Source organism: Tiliqua scincoides, chromosome 3, assembly GCF_035046505.1.
Source record: "Tiliqua scincoides isolate rTilSci1 chromosome 3, rTilSci1.hap2, whole genome shotgun sequence".
Lineage (NCBI taxonomy): Eukaryota > Metazoa > Chordata > Lepidosauria > Squamata > Scincidae > Tiliqua > Tiliqua scincoides.
Window position 1 is genome coordinate 206,064,370 of NC_089823.1, and position 14,977 is coordinate 206,079,346.

The 14,977-nt window shown below is 41.5% G+C and overlaps 1 protein-coding gene across 1 annotated transcript in view; it reads right to left on the reverse strand.

Annotated features, from left to right (window-relative positions):
• Nucleotides 1–187: 187 nt before the first annotated feature.
• FARSB (phenylalanyl-tRNA synthetase subunit beta) overlaps nucleotides 188–14,977 on the reverse strand; it is a 43,269-nt gene continuing 28,479 nt past the window's right edge. Inside the window, exon 17 of the mRNA XM_066620521.1 lies at nucleotides 188–5,839. Coding sequence (XP_066476618.1) covers nucleotides 5,688–5,839 — 152 coding nt within the window. The 3' untranslated portion in view covers nucleotides 188–5,687. The remainder of the gene's footprint in view (nucleotides 5,840–14,977) is intronic.

Below are 14,977 nucleotides of genomic sequence, written 5' to 3' on the forward strand. Positions count from 1 at the left end.
TAGTGATCTGGTACACTATGGGGACAAGAGATCCGAGTTGCTGTACAAGTAAGCTCTGCTCTTCCCTCCCATTTTCTGTGAGTTTCATGGAGTTCCCCATATTCAAAACCAAGCAGTACCTATGAGCGAGATTCCACAAGATTAATGCAACAGAAGGAATTCCTACAGCGAGCTTGTCGATATCCTCTTTTTATTATTTTGTTTTTTACATGAACTAAACAAGCAAAGCTCTTTACAAGCATATAGTATGAAAGTTGGGAGTAAGGTGAGAAATGGCCCAAGGTATACGGCATGGCTCTCCAGACTCTGACCCAGGGGTTGGATCTAGCGCACTGTTGAATCCCTCTGCCGCATGAACTACACTTACTGTTTGTGCTGCAGAGCAACGCGCCCCCCCCCCGACCTTTGCACTTGTTTTGCATTTCCAGGATCTTTCGCCCCAGCTGGCTTTGTGCCCAGATTTCTGGGCATGTGTGGCTGGCTGGTGAAGGTAGGGGGTGATCTGACGCACCAAAGAGAGGCCTCTGGGCAGAACAGTTAGCGCCATCCGCACCAGGGACTGGTTTACTGACACACAGTGGTCTCCACTTTGGAGACCACTGGTATAGGGCAAAAAACTGCTGCATTTAAAGCAGTGGTTCCCAACCTTTAGGAGCCTGTGGACCACTGAGGCAAAAAGTTGAATTGTTGTGGACCACATGCAGTCCTGACTGCGACCGGTCCATTCTCTGCCCCCTCTGGTGGTCCGCGGGGAAGCACTGGCTTGGTGAGACACTGGAAGTGATCAACGGCTATTCTTTCTGCCACCCCCCTCCCCCATGAGTGAGTCCTCGTGGATCACTTCTCAGGGTCTCCACAGACCACAGCTTGGGAACCAGTGAATCAAAGGAACAAACTTATATTGGTCTTGCAGTTGGACAGCCAGAGGATGGCAAAAGCAATGATTCAAAGCCAATAGGGCAAGATGATTTGAACACTCAATTCATTTCTAGGAAACAAACTCCTGTGTCCACTAAATTCACTAGTGGGGGTGAGTTAAATCAATGTTACGTTCATAACGCTCCTCTATGATGCAGTGGCAGGTGGATTTGGACCTAATACAGATATTACAGTTCCCGCATGCTGTTTTCTTCCTCTTGTTTTGGTAACGCTTTCCAGGAGCAGGGGCTGTGTGGAGTTTCTTGCTTCTCCAGGAATTCACATCATGTGTTCTGCGAGTTGACATGCAAGGAGTCTCTTGTGGCATGCTGATTATTTTGTATTACGATCATGTGGCTTCTCCCTGAGCACTTTCTGCAACTACCAAACTGGCTGTTTTTATGGAGATCATTTAGGTATTACATCGCTACTGTAATATCAAAGAAGCAAATTTGTTTTTATCTAACTATGCAGCAGCACCAATTTAGAAAAGGGCCGGCACAAAGCCAGGGTACAGACAATTTCCCCCTAAACACCCCATCCCAGAATATTTCTAAGGAAAACCCACTTAAAATGTAAAACTTAAAAAAAAAACCACATGGCTAATGCAAATCAGCAGATATTTCCTTGCATCTATATGATCTCTTTCCTTGACATTCTTCTGTAGCAGGATTGCTGTGGCTTGACTAAGAGGAGCAAGTAGTGCAGTGACACCCTGCCCCCTACAGTTCCTATGTGTCCTTGGACAAGCTGTGAACTGCCCTGGCTTTAGTCTTTCCTGCAAGTGACTGGCTAGAGACCATTCTGACTGTTTCACAGCACTGACACTTGAGCCTTGGAACTGTGTAGTTGGTGCTGCAATATTGTTAGCTCCTCAGGCTGTGCACTGATGTTGTCTTTTGGCATTTTGTAGCAGCTGTCACTCTTATAGCATTGCCCAAATTGTTAGACAGTGACAGCTGCTGTGACTTCTGAACTACTGAAAAAAGCCGTCAGGTGGATTAAATGATAAAGTGCAAATGTAATTATGTAACTTGGATTCAAGTTTGTTTTAAAGCAAAAACTAGTAAGGCTACTCAACCTTCTTGTCTGTCTTTGGTGCCAACATGTATGTTTCCTATTGCAGCTGAAAGCTTCAGGCAAGGATTGTGAAACAGCTCTTGCCATTTCTTGCTGGCAACTTTTTTGACAAAAACTTCTGTACATCTGAGTTCTGAAACCCTCCTTCATGCAAGCTGTGGGCAGGGTGCTTAAATGCCTCAAGGGATCTTATCCACTTTAAGCATGTTCATAATTGTTGTGTGGCTGCTGTGCAAAGATAACTTATAGTGGAGCAAATACAGCAGATCATCAGAACTAGGAACTAGAAATGCTGACATAAAAAACCACCATAAGAATTGCTTAGGAAGGTGGAAGCTTTAATATTATAGTAGGTTTTAACTTATGGGCATTTTTAGGAAGATGGGATACAATTTTTTTTTGTACTAAATCCCCCACTCACCCTTGGTCTTGCATCAGAAAAACGAAGTAAAAAACAGGGCTGAGGGGCTTGTATCTCTCCCTGTGCATTTGGGGGAGAGCACTTGTAGGGTACATTTGAGTTAAAAAGCCTGTTCTGCAACACAGGGAATATGTGAAGGTGAAATACCTGATGTCCATAGAGGACTTCTTTTATCACAGCAGCACTTCTTTAGGACAGATCTAGATGCTGTACACATGGTAAAGATTGGATCTCTGACCCCCAATTCCTCTCCTAATGTTGACATGAACTGTGTTTCAGGGGAAAAGATGGGAGATAATGAATCCTTTCCACACCTGGTGATTCTTTCCCAGCCATTTATAATTTCTCTTTCCAATCAGCGGATGGTGGGGGGAGGAGAGATCTGTAGTTAACCGTCTGGTAGTTTCTGGAAATGTCTCATTTTCTCCTCTGATGGAAATTGTGTGTCCAGTTTACCAATTGCTTCAAGATTAACTGTGTTCTTTCACTGACTGCTTTTCCAAACTGCAACTGTCTTATTCTGTTTTATGAACACAACTATATGTCTGGATGTATAAATTACAACTGGCATAGTTTCTATTTTTTATAGAAACTATTTTGTACTTTACTGTACGTTGTGAAATATGTAAACAGTTTTCAGAAAAGTGGTTAGCTCTGGCTTTATCCAAACTTTAAATGTTTTCAAAAACTATTTTTATTAAAGTATTTTGTCATGCATCTTTATTTGCAAGTTTATTATAAACACCAGGAACTTAGTTTTGAACTAATTTTGAGTGTTTCACATTTTCACTTATGTGACAGGAAATTGGTCAAGCTAGAAACCCTGAAACTATAAGAGTCTCTCTTCAAGCCTGTGCTAAAAATCCTTGGATCCTCTCTCACTCCACCCCCCATTCCAAGTTTTTGAAACTTTGAACCCTCCGGAGACTTCTGACTGTCTAAGCCATCCTCTTGTAGAGGCACTAACAGCAGAGCCACATGGCATCAGATTCAGGTTTTCAAAAAGATAATTCTTGCTCCTTTTGTGTAGGTATCAGGCACTGAATCTGCAGCCTTTGGTGTGCAAAGTCTGGGCTCTACTACATGAAGTTGCAGCTAGAACACAGGAGTTAGTTACCTTCTGCCTTATCTACAGCAGTGTTTCTGAATGTTTGTCCTCCTCTGTGACATCATCATCAGTTACTTCTGGGTTGGGAGGTCAGCTGCAATGCAACAAACAGCAGTAAGAAGCTCAGGGTGGACAGGAGGGCTTTTCCAAGCATGGAAAAGCATGCTTTGGAACTCTGCTCACTGAGCCAAGCCTCCTACTGCTGTTTGCTGTGTCACATTCCTAGTCTTGCTGCCATGTGGCAGGTGTCCAGAGGCCCCATGAGTACTACCAAACACCACGTCAAGCACCATTGGTGGTACCTGTAGCACTGGCTGAAAAACACCGATCTATAGTATTGCACAAGAGGAACTAGTTGGCCTTCCCTGTGGCTAAATGAATGATATCACAGGTACAAAAGTTTATCTATATTTGCTTAAATTAATTAACATCACACTTGTATGGAATGATGCAACACAGAAGGGAAACCAAAGTTTAAAAACATGTTGGAAAGGCTGGCTTTATGTAAAAAGTGATCACACTTCAGATCACCTGTCCTTCAGAATCAGAGGCCAACTAGTGTTTAGGGGAACCAAATACATGGGGAAATTTTGAATGCAAAGCTGCCTGTGTCTACCCATCACTTAGTTGCAACATTACAATAGCAGAACTGTAAACAACTTCAAAAGGAGAAATGCTACTGCAGCACAGGGCCCAGCCATTCATTCATACTACTGGATCATAAGATTAGTAGGGCTTGTTTATAATGTGAAGAGGCACAACTAAAGAATTTAGGAGTATAATTTCATTTTCCATTTCCAGGTTTACTTCTTTGGCGCATCTGCAGATAAGTCAGTACCTACCTGAGAGGTCAGGATAATGCAGTGGTTCTGGTGTTGAACTTGGACCTGAAGACCAAGTTTCAAATCCCTGCTCTGCCATGCAGCTTCTGGGGGGAACCTTGGGACAGTCACTATTTCTCAGCCTAACCTACCTCATAGGGTTGTTGTGAGGACAAAAGGAGGGAAGGAACTATGCACATTATTCTGCACTCATTGGAAAGGTGTTATACAAATCTGAGAAATAAATACAAATAGTTCAACTTTCTAGGCTCAGTGCTTCCAGCCTGTGAGACATTAGGTGCCCTCTGTCAGATAAGAATAGCTATCTATAGCAGAAGAGATGTGAAAGGAGGAGCTACAGCAGGCTAGTTTCCACAATCTTAGCTCAGTTACAGCCATGTAACATGCTTTGCTCTTGCTGGATCCAAGCTGAGGTTTTGTTCTATCCAAATATGAACAGCAGGACGCAGAGCTTTTCATTGGAGCTTTAAATACATGCCAAAATCATTTTGATTTCTTTCTATTTTAAGTCTATTTAGCCCCTTGGAAGGGACTGGCATCATGGCTGTACTCTAAAGAGCCCCTTTAGTCACATGGAACAGCTTAAGCAAGTATATAGCAGGTTTCTCCCATTATTAGGAACAGTGACTTCACTGGTTGTGTATGAAGAGCCTCTGAAGCTGCCTTGTGTTTGGAAGTTTGCTTAGCCTGAAGCACAGTCCTCCTTTCATCAAACTCTAATGGCTCAGTGCATATGGAACACAGTCCTTTGGATTTAAGCTCAGGTCCTAAGTAAATACAGAAACTGCAGTTTTATTTTGACCCCTTCTTTTTCAGTTGAAACAGTTTTTCATGTGACTGCTAACTTCTATAGAAATCTTGGATACAAAGCTGCCATCATTCGCATGAAGTTCATACATTTTCTCTACCTGCTCTTTTTTAGCCATTGCTGAGCTCATATATGGAAAGCTCAGTTCCTTGGTTCTGCTCACATTTGTTCAACATTTACCTAATTTACCTTATTTCATGCAATAAGAATGAAATTCCTGTTATGCAGCTGTAATCAGTTAGTCAGACGTTCAACCTCTGGAACCTTCTGAAGAACAGATCAAATGCTCTATAAATATATTTCTGGTAATACACAATGAGCATCTACTAACAGATTGGTGGCTCAATCACTAAGAAGAGCCATATTTGCATGTTACCTTATTGCACTGAAGGAGCATTTCTTTCAACGATTATAATAGTTCTTTAAAAAGGAAGGAGGAATTCCTGATGATAACCACCAGGCCTGGGTGCAGAACTGCATGGACCAAGGAGGGATGTTGCTGTAAGATCTTCACAAGAAAGGTTCAATGGTGATTTCTAAAGCAGAACAAGGCACAGTGAGCTCAAACTTTGTGATCACATCAGGATGGAGGACGCCTAGGCTTCCGATACTCTGCCCTTTAGCATAGATTTCAGCACAGCGGCCAGTGAAGAAAGCTGAATCTGAAAGACAGGAGAATATCTAGGTTAAAAAAAAGGCACTGAACACAAAAAAGTGAAAGACCGTTCAACTCAAGGTTGGCTGAAGCTATTGGGCTGCCTGTGACAGCACATACTTCCACTGCCCCCCCCCCGTACTATCTCTGCCACCTCCTTTACCTAGCTCCTGCTTCTGCAAGGACTCCTGATTCAAAGCAGGAAATGCAAAGCATGCAAGGATTCTGCATTTCCTCCTTTGGTTAAAAAGCCTGCTCGGAGTAAAGAGTAACATTGCTCTCCCCCCCCCCCAGCATGCTCTTTTAAAGCACCGGGTGGAGGAAGATGACAGAATAGATTGCTACACTCCAAGAATGGGACTGCAGCAATCTCACTCCTCCCTCTGTGTGGGCTCTTTAACACAAAGCATGCAATGCAGGGAGCACCTGGAGTGTGCCCTGCATTTCCTGCTTTGATTAAAGAACTGTGCAGAGGGAGAGGCTGGTAAGGAAGCCGGCTCTCTCTGGAGCAGCAAATTGGGAGGCATCTGTTCACTGCCCTCCACTTGGGCCCCAATCCACTGCCCAATGTGAATGGGTTCAATCCCATTAGGGATGGGCTACCATGTTTCAACTCTCATAAAAACAACTTTAATATCCTTGCATCAATACAATAGAATCACAACAGAGAAAAAAACAAGTATCCTTAAATAAACATTTTATACTCAAACTATATTTTACAAAATGTGTCTGCAATCTAAATTCTGTTCAAACAAGGTCAGGCAATACAGCTACAGTAAGTAAATGCAGAACTTCAGCTACTCTGTATATTCTGAAACCAAGTAAATGGGTGGAAGATTAGAAAATAATACTTCTAGTTTTCAGGCAGATCAGTTTTAAATGGCTGCTTTATATAGGGCAGCACAAATGCAAGTTTCTTTCACTACAGATGAAGTGACTCTGCCTTATCTCCACTTCTCATTCAAATCCCTTGCATTTCCATACATATTTTTGGAAACTGCTAAATTACTAACAAAACTAAGGGCCAAGACACACATTTTTTTGATATGATGAAGTCATTATATAGCAACTTTACCATGTAATTCTGATGCAGAGAAGCATTTATGCAACATAGTTCCGTATGTAAAAATCAAAAAAATGTGAAGTATTGAGATAAACTACATTATAGGATGTTTTTATTTTTCCCATGTGAGGGCTCTTTCACAGAAATGGATTGCCATTCAAAAATAATGTGATAAACTTATGATATGAAAATAGTACCATGTCAAAGAACAGGGCACAGTGCCCAGCCCCAGACATAACATTCACCATCATCATATATCATTCACCATTTCTGAATATACAGGATCACTCTGATGGATCTTCAGTATTCTTCGCATGTGGCTATTGGACACAGATGTCCCAAGAGAGCCCCTTGCACCACATATCTGAGCAGTAATGGTCCTCATGGTGCCTCAGGGGAGGGAGGTCTATGACATGCTGCCCCCCCCAAGGGGATACTTACCCAGGTGTAACGGAGCCCCACACGACACTGCAACACTCGAAAATCCTTCTGAGGTTTTTGGGGCAATCTTAAAGAGTTCTTTCGGTTTCCTGACGAAACCGGAAGATGGTGCTAGAAGTCTCAGAAGACTTTTTGTGAGTTTTGGAATGCCTTCACCTGCCCGTAGAACAGCTCTGCTGAGCGGGCAGGGGGGTGGGTGGAGGCAGCAGGGGTGTATTGGGCACAACACCTGGGGCTTTTGCCCCCTGCCTCGCCACTGTACCTGATTAATGCAAAAGCCCTTTGGTATACATAAGTAGCATCAGCACAAAGAAGAGATTTTGAAGCCAAGTCTTCCAGGCGCAAGCCCATTACTTCCCAGAGGACTGATATGACCACAGCTTGTCACAAACGAGAACTTCTGCTTGAAGTCTCCAGCTGTTCAAACCAGGATAATATATTTGTTTTTAAACACTTCAATACAGGTCACAGGTGGACATTTTTCTCTGTATCAGGCTGAACATGTTTACCTCTTCAGTTGCAAGTGATGTTCCACCCTAGAACAAATGAGCTATCCAGTCATAATTTTTATTTCAGACGAGTCAATCACCACCAGCCTTAATAAGAACCATACTATAGCTCACATACTGCCACACTGTCAGACTTTGTTTGTGAAACAAGACAGAGTCATGTATAGCGTGCTCTCACTGTAGTATGTATTTGATACTTCTCACAAGTTCACACAGAGCAAGGCCGCAAGAGGTCCAAGCTGGATACTCAAATAAAATAAGTATTAGCAAAAGCCCTCATGAAGTATCCCACAACAAAGTGGCTTTAAAATGATCTTGGAGGAGCCGGAAACTGTATCCCAACTATGTACTTCAGGAAACATCATGCTATAACCACAATGTAAAAAGCTAAGTTACAGCAACATGTGACCATTTCAGACTGATTTGGGAAATTTACCACAGAGAGTTTTATTTTTTAAAAAATCAGGTTTAAGTGGAAAACCAAATCCAGCTATGAGAACAAACAAAATATTAGGTGTCCATATCCCTGCATATCCTTAAATCCACTGACTAAGAACAGACTTTCCACCATGCTTAAGGCACTGTAAACTGTCAACATGTATGTATGGGGATGGGGGAAAGAATTAACCACGCTATTTCCCCATTAACAGTGGCCATGACCCTAACTTCCTGCACATGTTACAGTTTAATCCATCAAGCCATCTCTTGTTTACAGCCAATTCTATGTAGGGTATTTTACAAAAAACACACCTTATGCATACATGCACCATATTAATACATTTTAAACTATTTTTACCCCACCTTAATGGATCCAAAGCAACATAGAATACAGTATATAAAAATCAAACAATAAAATGACAAAAAGCAGCAAAAAAAATCAGTCTAAAAAAAATCAAAAGACTTGAGAGAAAAGATGGAAATCATCAAGAGGGACTCAAGGAAGGTTTGATTAAAATATATATATATTCAGCCTGCCCTGAAAAGGTGGGGAGGTAATTCTTCAAGGAGGAGATCACCACAGAGAAGGTCCTGTCACATATCCCCATAGACTGCATCTCTAAAAGGGCAAGATAGCCTCACCAGAAGATTGCAGGGAAGACTGAGAAGCCAGAAAAAAAGAAGCACAAGTAAAAATGCCACTGACCAGCTGCCAGAATCAATAAGTTTTGTTTGAAAATGTATGTCAATCAGCAGTGTAGCTAGAAGGACTGCCGGTCCAGAGCACACCTTCCAGGGCCACCCGCTGACCTGTACCCCTCCAAACACAACCAGAGTTGCACCACAGCAGCCTCCAGAGAGTGGTCCGAGGCCCAAGGAGGCTGCACACAGCTTGTCCAGGTCTGGCCTTCTAAAGGCCTTAAAACATTACATATAGTTTCCCCCAGAGACCTGGAAGTGATGTTCTAAGGCCTTCCAGTGAACACAGAACACTCTCTGGACGTGACAGGATCACAGCACAGAGGGGCAGTGATTGACTGCAAGTGAAGGGTCCCAGGACCCTGGCAGCTGCAGCAAGGGCTGCATTGCCACCCCCCAGGGTGGACCCCCCCCATCTCAGCTATGCAACTTATGTCAGTTAAGACTTTATCCATGCCTGCCATGTGAACACTTCTCTGTCAAGAAATGCTTTCTCTTTTGGGGGTAAAATCTTAGCAAACTGTGCCATAGTTTTTCCAGATAACATCAAGCCAACTATTGTGTCTTCTGGTGCCACCAGGGCTTTGCCAGACACTCAAGAAATAGGTTAACCTACAGTACAGGCCAGCACCTTTAACGCTGCCAGATTTATGTAACAAAGCAGTCAGGATTTCAAACTCTACTTTGAAATCCATCAAATCAAGACCTTAATTCTGAAGCTTGAGAACTCGCGAAATGTCACAGGAAACCCATCAAAGGAGGTTATGCCATCATTGAAAGGGATGTGATCTCTATAATCAGCAGTTACGAAAGGAGGTTGGGTATAAGGAAGTTCATAATGCCGTCAGGCAAAGGCACATGCACTGTGGGAAGAGAAGCTCTGAAATTAGGCATCACAGGAACACCACACACAGTAAAGTATGGTTTTTGCTTGTAAGAATGCAAGCTCCAAAATGCTTTGAGGTTCAAAGAATTTGATTATTAAAGCTATTACAATATGCCCCTAAGAACTGATCATTGTCTCTGTGTTCAAACAGCAAGACCACTTTGATTACTCAGGAGGTAACTCTTTAGACGCTAATCCAACGGAGTACCTAGTCTTTAGCACATTTTCTGGCTAATTTATCTTCAAAGGACTTGTTGAATTCTCTGTGTGCTTGGCTGTCAAACAACTTGCACAGCTTCTTTTCTTTGCCCATTCCCTTCCCTTCTTCCCATGTTTGGGAGAAAAAGATTAAAGGAATGATATAGGATCAGAGTTAGAATAAGCTTTAGCGGCTGTACCAGCTCACTCCTATAATTTGAAAAAAAGGGAAAAAATTCTAGAAAAAGAACGCTTAAGTAACTGAGAAAAGGGGTAATATTATCCAACATGATAGTTGAAATCTCAAGTCATATTTACCAATGTTTAATGTTTATTACCTGGACACAAACAGACTCTGGGACAAAACTATCTACCGGGTAGGAATTGGAACATGGTGTAAATTTAAACTGTCACAGTCATGTCAGACAGATTCACTAGTTTGATCAGAAATAAGTTTCCCTGGTGTTTCTCCAGAAAGTATACAGAAATCTTTCACGGTTGATCAACTTCCAGAAGTTTGATGAATTCTAACCACTTGAGAGATATATATCTATGAGTTATATATGAGTTATATCAAATATCTGAATTTGTAACTAAAGAATCCAAAACCTTGTAATAAGCAATTTTATGGGAGGACAACAGCTTCAATATGCCATGTACATTAGAAAAAATACTTAACACATTAGGTTTCCTCCATCTTTCCTGAAGAAAAATAGTCCCTTCACTAATTCACATTTTCACAGTACATCATAACTGGCTAAGTATCACATTTAAACAGCATCAACATACAACTGAACAGTGCTGTGCAGAAATACAAAGACAATGCTTTTGTTAGTCTTCCTTCATACCAGATTACTCATGGATAAAGATAAAATATGGTTTTTGCATACGAGATTACTATATACTACACAAAAGAAACCTTAGTTACTCACTGCCCATTTTTGAAAGAGAAGGAAATCAAGCCTCAATCACTAGCAAAGCAAACAGAAACGACGAATCATATTTGTGCACACACAATGTACTTAGTTTATGCTCAAAGTGAAACAATTTGAGGGGAAAAATAGTAAAAGACATGAGAGAAAAGATGGAAATAATCAAGGGTGACTCAGGGACCTCTTAGCAGCCACTAAGGTCTTAGTAGCCACTAACGGTCTCAACACTAGAAAGCATAAGCCTGTAGTTCGACAGCAATCTCTCATCTCTTTACTAAACAAAAATAACAAGTTCCTGACATTAAATGCTTGAATCACTAGCATGGACGCAAGGCCGTGGAAGTTTGCAAGGCATGAAGGTACAGAGTGAAAAGAACCAATTGCTCAGACTAGTGTTTCTCAAACTGTGGATCAGGACCCACTAGGTGGGTTGTGAGCCAATTTCAGGTGGGTCTGCATTTATTTCAATGTGTATTTTATTTTTAATATATTAGACTTGATGCTACCATGGTATGTGACTGCAGTTGGGGAAATGTTACAGATCTGTACTTTTAACAGGCTATTACCATGTACATGCTTTTAACAATGCTAGTCAATGCTTATTCCTGGGTAAGTGTGGATAGGATTGCAGCCTTTGGGATACTTGGGGAATTGTTTTTTTAACTGATCAGCAGTTACTTGAGAGGGTTATGAGGGTTCTTTATTTTAAATACATTTTTAAACTTATAATTATTGTAATTTTCTTAGGGCGCGGTCCTAACCCCTTATGTCAGTGCTTTCCAGCACTGGCATAGCGGTACCAATGGGGCATGTGCTGCATCCTGCAGTTGGCTGGCACTCACAGAGGCCTCCTCAAAGTAAGGGAATGTTTGTTCCTTTACCTCAGAGCTGCATTGCCCTTATGTCAGTGCTGGAAAGCACTGACATAAGGGGTTAGGATTGCGCCCTTAATTTACTCTTTTACTTAATCTATTCTTAATTTACTTAATTAGATTTTGTCACATGGGGGTGTTACAAATTTTCCTGCTTGATGATGTCATGTCCGACCATGATTTCACTTTAGGTTACTGACATAACTTCCAGTTGGTCCCAACACATTGTCATTCTAAAAATTGGGTGTTGGTGCTAAAAAGTTTGAGAACCACTGGCCTAAATTACTGCAGAGCCACACGGTCATGGAGGCAGGAGGCCTGCAGTTCTTTCTGCAGAGGTACATTTCATAATTTAATAGAAAAATTGTATTGACAATGTTGTACATGTGTCAACATTTGAATTAATGCTGGTAAATTCCAGGAGCTGTACCTGTGATTATAGCACCTGTAAATTGCCAGTCAAAAGTCCATGTGAAATTTGATCTCTCACACACACTATAGAAAACTCAGTTTTCAAAGAGGACAAGCAGTTTATGCCAAATAATTAATTTGGTCCTTCCAGACTGAAAATCTGATGTAGAGTAGTGGGTTTCTTTGCCTTCTATTTTCAAATGCCTCCTCCTCCATGCTTGTAAAAGAATATGGAGTGCCAGACTTTGCTTTGCTACATGTACTAAAGGCAAACAATCCACTCGAATCCAGATGACTGAAAACTGTACAATTAACACACAGGGGGAGGAAATGAAATCGCAGACACAATGCCCCAGGGGTCAGTGCCAGGGTTTATATCCTGCTTTTCCAGAATAATCCAAAGTGGCTGATAACAATCAAAGGTGTCAATATACAATGAAGTCAATAGAAAGAGACAACTGACAAACTATAACACAGCAGCACCATGACACTAATAAAGCATGCTATCTTGGTGCACAGTGCCCTCCGGTGTTTTTCTGCGATTACGTTAGTCTATTTTATTGTGTAGAAAAAAATCATTTCAGCGGTTTTGCACATATACACCTCTGTCATACTTGAAACACCTGCTAGTCAACATCTCATGTCAAGTTAACACCACATTTAGTGAATTAGGAAGCAACAAGCAAGATTAACACCTCAGTAAGCAGTTCTTGTTAAGGGCCAAGTTTATCACACGGGGGTTGGTATTTTTACTTGAGCTAAAGATAACGTAAGATGAGTACAGAAAAAACTGCTTAACTACCACCATTTGAGGAGTGCTGAATTACGGTAAACCATTTTAACAAAAACTGCTGTATTAGCAATGCAGTCTACCCTCAGTTCTTCTTGGCCCTGCCTCAGTGTGACAAAACCCATCACCTGCACAGTGGAACATCCACTCACTAAGGTGGCCAGTCTGCTTCCCTGGATGTTTCAGGCACAGCTGTCCACAAAATTCTTCTGGGCAAGCCCTGCCAAAGTTAACTGGAATTCCCAAAAGCACAACTGTACTCTTTGTACGGTTTGCCTTCACTGGGAAGATCTCTCAAGAGATTGCTGGATTTGGCTAATTGACTTGGCACTGAGCAACTTGCCTATCTGAGGAGCTGCTAGTCGTGGATTGCTGACCTGGAGTTAGGGGTGCAGTCTGTTCTGAAAGGGTTAGCAACCCCCTCTGAATGATCAGATCTGCAGCTTGGGATTGCTTCCAGACCCAGCTTTGCTCCTGGATGGTGAGACAGCAGTTGTGGCCAGGAGTGTGGTGTGCCAACTGTGTGTTTTTCTAGTGAAAGCAAATCTGGCCAGTGCAACACACACTCTAATTACACTGACAGACTCTTCTAACACACTTTGTTTACGTGTAACATTGAATAGCTTTAAAACATTCCAACTGGTCAAGTTTGTCCATACCACAGATTCTGGTTGGGTATGAGCTTGGGAATATGCAATATTTTGTAATACTTGCATTGATCACCAGCATTTCTGGATTCAATTCAAAGTGTTGGTTTCTATCTTTAAAACTTTAAATGCCTTGGGACCAGGTCATCCGAGGGACCACTCCTTCCATACATATATCTCTGTCCCTTAGTTTTTCATCCAAGGCTCTGTTCTGCATTCCCCCACCAATAGATGTTTGATTTTGGGCAGTGTAGGACAGTCTTTTTGATTGCAGATTCAGTGGAAATTGCAAATTCCACTATCCTTTGGGACTCATCTCTCCCCCCTCCCCCACTATTGGTGTTCTGATGCCTGAAGAAAACTTTTGTTTGTTTGTTAGTTTTGCCTGGTGTTCAATTTTATTGATCATCCTCCTGAAGAGATGCTTCCCTGAAAATCATCATGCAAAAAAGTAGCTCACATCACATTGTTTCAATTTTGTGGTCTGTGGGCCACTGTTGGAGGGGGAGAGACAAGATTATTAAGTAAATACATAAAATATATATTGTATTTATAAGAGCCCACATTCTATGGTAACTGTTCAAGACTACAGAACTTTCAATTACTAGGCTTTTCAGTAGCTTAAAAAAGGAGGAAAGTCTCACAAACTGCACCATTCATTCCCCCATTTCTTGTCTGCAGGTTTGCTTAAGCAATCATTCACAGACATTGCCACTCCTGTGTCTGTTAATGACAAGATGATGACAAACCAAGTTAAGATTATTCTACTTCCTTCAGTCCACACCCTAATCTTTTTTCCTGTCAATAAAGGGAGCATTCTAGTGACAGGCCAACAAGAGTTACACTTTTGATCTCAACACAATGAAATGTTTGATCTATTGACAGAGTGTCTAGCTCTCTGCTGAATTGATGAAATGTTTCAAATCATCCTTGCTGAGCAATTAAGCAACCTGCAAAACATCAAAATAAATGCAAGGTGGGTCATAATCCAAAGAAGCAATTTCGAAGATGATTTGAAGTCTTAACCATTTCTAACAAGTTCTAAATTCCTTCCTTCCTAGAAAGATTAGATTTTTAATCTTTCATTCTATCACTTTTATAGCCTACCTTTCTTCCATGATGGAACTCAAGGCAGCATGTGTTAGGTTTCCAGAAGCCTCTATGAATCAGACCTCCTAAGCTTCTGCAAAACTGTTGCATCATGAGCCTTCAGACCATGCCCTTGGACTAATTAGAACTAATTCATAACTTGATTATTA